At 45.1% G+C, this 7500-nt stretch overlaps 1 protein-coding gene across 4 annotated transcripts in view; it reads left to right on the top strand.

Moving 5' to 3' along the window:
• The window catches only part of jazf1a (JAZF zinc finger 1a), a 19070-nt gene that overhangs the window by 6045 nt on the left and 5525 nt on the right, over window positions 1-7500 (top strand). The window contains exons 2-3 of one of the 4 annotated variants that reach the window (XM_047807858.1): window positions 1294-2180; window positions 2364-2503. The exons of 2 other annotated variants lie outside the window; for them this stretch is intronic. In XM_047807858.1, the coding sequence (XP_047663814.1) occupies window positions 1509-2180; window positions 2364-2375 (684 nt within the window). In that variant the 5' untranslated portion in view covers window positions 1294-1508 and the 3' untranslated portion in view covers window positions 2376-2503. Of the gene's footprint in view, window positions 1-1293; window positions 2274-2363; window positions 2504-7500 lie in introns of those variants that run through there. One more of the 4 variants, XM_047807857.1, reaches the window with a different exon arrangement.

Genomic DNA, 7500 nt, shown 5'->3' with positions numbered 1-7500 from the left:
CAGTTCTTTGGATGTTGTTGTGGGGTCTTTTGTGACATCTTGGATGAGTCGTCTCTGCTCTTGGAGTAATTTTGGTCTACTGGTGACTCCTGGGAAGGTTCACCACTGTTCCATGTTTCCCCCATGTGTGTATAACGGCTCTCACTGTGGTTCACTGGAGTCCCAAAGCTTTAGAAATGGCTTTATAACCTTTTCCAGACGGATAGATCTCAAGTATTTTCTTTCTCAGTTGTTCCTGAATGTCTTTGGATCTCAGCATGATGTGTAACTTTTGAGGATCTTTTGGTCTACTTCACTTTGTCAGTCAGGTCTTATTTAAGTGATTTAATGATAGTGAACAGGTTGGGCAGTAATCAGGCCTGGGTGTGGCTAGAGACATTAAACTAAGGTGCGATAAACCACAGTTATGTTTTAACAGGGGGGCAAACACTTTTTCACACAGGGCCATGTGGGTTTGTTTTCCCTTAATAATAAAATCCTTCATTTAAAACCTGCATGTTGTGTTTACTTGTGTTATCTCTGACTAATATTTACATTTGTTTGATGATCTGAAACATTAAAGTGATAAACGTGCAAAAAAATAAAAAGTCAGGAAGGGGGCCAACACTTTTTCACACCAGTGTATATATATTCCCAGATCAGAGTAAGAGAAGATGGAATACAGCAAACATAAAAAAACCCAAAATATTCCAATTTTAAGATTTATCTTTTGTGTATCAGAGATATTAGAGAGAGGTTTTTGTAGAGGCACGCTCTCCTGTGCCAGGTTGGCACACCGTCCTGTGCCAGGTTGGCACACCTCTGTATCTGAGTTTTCTCAGCTACCAACTTAATTTAATTGATTTATATGTCACTATAGGTCTTAATTCTGTCATGATCAGCACACCTGCCTCACCTCCGCACCCACAACGGAGAGAATCGTCTCCGGAATACTAAGCACTCCCGGACTACACTTCCCACTAAACCCCGCTCAACCTAATCAGGGCGCCAGCTGTTCTCCATCAGCTGACGCGCTTAAATAAGGAAACGAACTTGATCCCATTGCAAAGTCTCAACTTGCTTCCGCAGTCATTCTGAGCGTTTTTCTGATTGTTTGTTCTGATTGTTTTGACTTTGTTTCTGTTACCCGTCTCTCTGATTGTTCGCTGCCTGCCCTGACCTTCTGCCTGTCCCTTGATTCCGATTTTGCCATTTCTCTGATATTGTGTTTACTGTGCTTGACCCTGCCTGTCTGTTCTGTCGATATTAATAAATATGCTGCAAATGGATCCATACGACTCCGCCTCATTACAGAAGACTTCGCCACCGAGCGATCCAGCAGCCGTCTCTCAGCTTGCCACCCAGCTCATCGGAGAGCTCGCTGCGGCGTTACAAGGTCTGCGAGGCAACGCTGCGGCTCCGAACCCTCCGGCACCGGCGCCCCTTCCGCCGGCCGATCCAATCACGACTCCAGCTGTCACCAGCCTGCGGCCCACGTTTCCGGAAAAGTTTAACGGAGATCCTGTAAAATGCGGAGGTTTCTTAATGCAGTGCAGTGCCAGCTCTTTGTGGTGCAACAACCGTCCCTATATCCGACCGCCGCTAGCCGCGTAGCGTTTGTGTGCACGCTCCTCACCGGGAAAGCGCTGGAGTGGGCCACGGCGGTTTGGCGAGAGGATGGCTCCGCCTTCCCCACGTTTGAACACTTCCTCTCCCAATTCCGCGCTGTCTTCGAGCACTCCGCCACGGGCGAAAGCGCAGAGGAGCGTTTGTTGGCCGTATCTCAGGGCGATCGTCCCGCCGCTGAGTACGCGCTGACATTCCGTACGCTCGCCGCCGAGACAGGTTGGGAGGAGCGACCCCTGACGGTGATCTACCGCAAAGGGCTGTATCCAGATCTACAAGCCGAGCTCACCTGCCGTGATGAAGGGAGAGATTTGATGGAGTTCATTGACCTGTCCATCTGCATTGACAATTTGATGCGGACACGTCGACCTCCTACGCACGCCATCCAAGACGTCCACGAGACCCTTCGCACAGCCCGACCGGCGGATCCCGAGCCGATGCAGCTCGAAGCCACGCACCTCATGCCTGAGGAGGAAGCAAAACGCTTCCGCTTCCAACTCTGCCTCTATTGCGGAGAAGCCGGACACAGACTGGCCGCCTGCCCCAACAAGCCGCCCGGCAGACAGAACACATCGGTGAGTCCTGACCCGCGCATTCCTCAATCTTCGAACTGTGCGGTGGTGCAAGTACAAGTTGAAATACAGGGGAAAATAATCTGTCCGTGCTAATCGATTCTGGCGCCGCGGGTAATTTCATGTCAAGGGAGTTTCTGCAAGCTTATGACGTGCCGGTAACCCTGTGTGCTTTTCCTTTGGCAGTGGAGGCGGTAGACGGCAGGCCGCTCGGTGAGGGCCACATCACTCACATCTCCAGGAGTCTCTGGCTGCAGGTGGGCCCTCACCACCAAGAATACCTGCCTTTCCACATCATCCGCTCCCCGGGTCACATCCTCATCCTAGGCTTCCCCTGGCTCCAACTTCACAACCCCGTCATCTCCTGGAGAGACCCGCACGTCTCAAGCTGGGGCGAAGCATGCCACCGACACCAGCCACTCCCTACGGAAACCCCACGACCCAGCACCACGCTTTCCGTATGCTCCACCTCCACCACCTCTAAACTCCCAGCGGAGTACCAAGACCTGACGGAGGCCTTCAGCAAAACTCGGGCCACCGAACTGCCACGGCACCGGCCCAGTGACTGCGCCATAGAGCTTCTGCCTGGATCCACTACGCCCAGAGGGAGAATCTTTCCGCTGTCGCAGCCAGAGACGGCAGCCATGAAAGCCTACATCGAGGAGGAGCTCCAGAAGTGCTTCATCCGACCCTCTGTCTCCCCGGCATCCTCCGGGTTCTTCTTCGTGAAGAAAAAAGATTGAGGCCTCCGCCCATGCATTGACTACCGGGCGCTGAACGACATGACAGTCAAGTTCCGGTATCCTCTTCCCCTCGTGCCGTTGGCTCTCGAACAGCTCCGCCAGGCCCGATACTTCACGAAACTGGACTTACGCAGCGCTTACAACCTCATCCGGATCAGAGAGGGGGATGAATGGAAGACCGCCTTTTCGACCCAATCAGGCCATTATGAATATTTAGTCATGCCATTCGGCCTTTCGAACAGTCCCGCTGTGTTCCAGTCATTCATTAATGACGTGTTCCGCGACATGCTGGACCGCTGGGTGGTCGTATACATCGACGACATCCTTATATATTCAGAAACCATGGAGGAACACATCCGGCACGTGCGGGCAGTCCTTAAACGCCTCATCCAACACTATCTGTACGCCAAGGCCGAAAAATCCGAGTTCCACTGGACCTCCACGACCTTCCTAGGCTACATCATCTCAGCCGAGGGGGTCGCTATGGACGACTCCAAGGTGCGCGCGGTACTACAGTGGCCCCAACCACAGAGCCTGAAGGAGTTACAGCTTCCTGGGGTTCGCAGATTTCTATTGCTGCTTCATTCGTGGATTCAGCATGATTGCACACCGCACCGGCCCAGTGACTCCTCTATTTACACTCATTTCATTACATTCCTCTATTTACATTCCTCTCTTTACACTCATTTCATTACACTCCTCTATTTACACTCCTCTATTTACACTCCTCTATTTGCACTCCTCTATTTACACTCATTTCATTACACTCCTCTATTTACACTCCTCTATTTACACTCCTCTATTTGCACTCCTCTATTTACACTCATTTCATTACACTCCTCTATTTACACTCATTTCATTACACTCCTCTATTTACACTCCTCTGTTTACACTCCTCTGTTTACACTCCTCTATTTACACTCCTCTATTTACACTCCTCTCTTTACACTCCTCTGTTTACACTCCTCTATTTACACTCCTCTATTTACACTCCTCTCTTTACACTCCTCATTACACTCCTCATTACACTCCAGTACAGAATAAACAGGATTAAAGATGAATTCTATTCCAATGGCGCCCTCTTCAGGACAACAGGACATCTTTCAGTCATTAACAAACAGGAGCTATAGAAGTGGAGTTGAGAGGCTTATGGTGGAGAGGGGGCGTGGCTGGGGTGAAGGGGCGTGGTCTTAGAGTGGATTTGGTATGTTGAACCTCTTATTCCATTAATTCTAAACATTCGGTATCAGAATTAAAAGCACCTGCTTCTGGAGTAATATTGAGGGGAAAAGCGTGATCATCCAGGACAGGTCTAAAATGAGCCACAGAAATGAAGACTGTGGAGTGTTTACTCTTCCTGTTCACAGTATATTTTATCATTGTTCAGGCAACGCGCACCCCCCCCCCCCCCCCCCCCCGCTGTATTCTGTTTCTTTATGCTTCTTATTGTATACAGAGTCCTTGTGTACCATCATATCTACTTGGGGCTTTGGATTGTGTTTGTTAGTTTACACTGAAATGAAATGGCTTTCAGATCTCAGTAAAACTTCCACAAGGATTACAGTGATACAATGCCTTTGAAGTGCTCTTATAGTGTGTGTGTGTGTGTGTGTGTGTGTGTGTGTGTGTGTGTGTGTGTGTGTGTGTGTGTGTGTGTGAGCGCGCTACACTTTTATAGGCCAATTAGTGAGATCTAGAGGAAATTCCCTCATACTCAGTGTGTGAGAGTGTGTGTGTTGCTTCTTCTTCTGTATGTATACTTTCTTGTGTGTGTGTACACTTTCTTGTGTGTGTGTACACTTTCTTGTATGTGTGTGTGTGTGTGTGTGTGTGTGTGTGCGTATGTACACTTTCTTTTGTGTGTGCGTATGTACACTTTCTTTTGTGTGTGTGTATGTACACTTTCTTGTGTGTGTGTGTATGTACACTTTCTTGTGTGTGTGTGTGTATGTACACTTTCTTGTGTGTGTGTGTGTGTATGTACACTTTCTTGTGTGTGTGTACACTTTCTTGTGTGTGTGTGTGTGTGTATACACTTTCTTGTGTGTGTGTGTGTGTGTGTGTGTGTGTGTGTGTGTATGTACACTTTCTTGTGTGTGTGTGTGTGTGTGTGTGTGTGTGTATGTACACTTTCTTGTGTGTGTGTGTGTGTGTGTGTGTGTACACTTTCTTGTGTGTGTGTGTATGTACACTTTCTTGTGTGTGTGTGTGTGTGTGTGTGTGTGTGTATACACTTTCTTGTGTGTATGTACTAGGGCTGGGTGATAAGGCTGAAATCTGTATCACGATATCAGTGTTTCATATCGGTCGATAACGATATATATATATATATATATATATATATATTGAACTTTTTTTTAATGACCCATTTAAAATAAGGACCAGGAGAAAAATATATTACATCTACACCTTTTTATTGTAAACTTCACCTTCCTCTGATCAGAATCCCCTCAGTTATTAAGACAGAAACGTCACCAACCAGGAAACCTCCAATAATTATAATGTAAACATGAGTCTAAAGTCACAATGAACACTTAACTATTATCTCTTAACATTTAAGGTGAGAAATGACAGGAAATGTAAGAAATGTTTAATAAAGTGTAATAAAATAGTGCAAAGTGTTAAATATAAACAGAGAAAGCTGAGAGTTTAGTGTAAGTTCAGTGCTACTGTAGGAAGTTCACTAGCTGTTCACCTTCTGGTGAATAAAGTGTATAAAATAAGTGCAGTGTTTAGTAAAGAGAAATAAACCTGAGGTAGACTGAGATACGTCTGTAATATAAAACACAGACCTGAGGTAGACTGAGATACGTCTGTAATATAAAACACAGACCTGAGGTAGACTGAGATACGTCTGTAATATAAAACACAGACCTGAGGTAGACTGAGATACGTCTGTAATATAAAACACAGACCTGAGGTAGACTGAGATACGTCTGTAATATAAAACACAGACCTGAGGTAGACTGAGATACGTCTGTAATATAAAACACAGACCTGAGGTAGACTGAGATACGTCTGTAATATAAAACACAGACCTGAGGTAGACTGAGATACGTCTGTAATATAAAACACAGACCTGAGGTAGACTGAGATACGTCTGTAATATAAAACACAGACCTGAGGTAGACTGAGATACGTCTGTAATATAAAACACAGACCTGAGACACTACAGTAACATTGTGTGGAATATAAAACCTGCAGAAAGATGAAAAATAACTCAATTTATTCTTACTCGAATCATACTTGAACTATTCAAGTATATTTTTGTAGACTTATAATTAGAGCTGTAGCTATCGAATATTTTAGTAATCACGTATTCTACCAAAAATTTCATCGATTAATCGGATAAAATGTATTTTTGTTTAATTAAAGAGCAATATTAAACATACAAGAGAAAATAAGATGGGTCTCTTAAATTGAACAACTAATTGGTTTCCTTGAACTTTTATTTTTTAAATGCATAATATGCGATGCATACAACTATAATTTCTATCCCAAATAAACATTTAGATACCCACTGTTTCTCTGTCTCTACTTGTACTGTGAACAATGACAAAGTTGAGGCAAACTAAGGCAAATATTAAAAAAATAGTAATACTAATACAAAAATACTGCCTTTAAGTCATGCATGTGTGTGTGTGTATGTACACTTTCTTGTGTGTGTGTGTGTGTGTGTGTGTGTATGTACACTTTCTTGTGTGTGTGTGTGTGTGTGTGTGTGTATGTACACTTTCTTGTGTGTGTGTGTGTGTGTGTATGTGTGTGTGTGTACACTTTCTTGTGTGTGTGTGTGTGTGTGTGTGTGTGTGTGTGTGTGTGTGTGTACATACACTTCCCTGTGTGCGTGTGTGTGTCTGTATGTACACTTTCTTGTGTGTGTGTGTGTGTGTGTGTGTGTGTGTGTGTGTGTGTGTGTGTGTCTGTATGTACACTTTCTTGTGTGTGTGTGTGTGTGTGTGTGTCTTTATGTACACTTTCTTGTGTGTGTGTGTGTGTCTGTATGTACACTTTCTTGTGTGTGTGTGTGTGTGTGTATGTCTGTATGTACACTTTCTTGTGTGTGTGTGTGTGTGTGTGTGTGTCTGTATGTACACTTTCTTGTGTGTGTGTGTGTGTGTCTGTATGTACACTTTCTTGTGTGTGTGTGTGTGTGTGTGTGTGTGTGTGTGTGTGTGTGTATGTACACTTTCTTGTGTGTGTGTGTGTGTGTGTCTGTACAGTTTCCTGTAGGAGTGTTGTGTACTGCTGTGCTTTGTAAAATGTAATTACAGTCGTGTTTGTAGCTCTTGCCATGTCTCTGCTCCTTTATCCGGAGACCTGCTGATCTCACACACGTTTAAACTCTTCACTAGTTTTTAATTAGCCATCTGGAGAACAAGCATGCTGCTCTAAACAGGCTTTTACACACACACACACACACACACACACACACACACACACACACACACACACACACACACACACACACACACACAGTCAAACGTTGCGTAACCCTTTTCCCGTGTTTGTATCCTTATACACCACAAGGTGGCGTTTTTATCCTCTGGTCATTAACACTAGAGCCTTTCCCTGTCTCT

This window comes from Tachysurus fulvidraco, chromosome 24 (genome assembly GCF_022655615.1).
Source record: "Tachysurus fulvidraco isolate hzauxx_2018 chromosome 24, HZAU_PFXX_2.0, whole genome shotgun sequence".
Classification (NCBI taxonomy): domain Eukaryota; kingdom Metazoa; phylum Chordata; class Actinopteri; order Siluriformes; family Bagridae; genus Tachysurus; species Tachysurus fulvidraco.
Note: the sequence above shows the minus strand (reverse complement) of the source record. Positions and strands in the feature narration are given on the sequence as shown.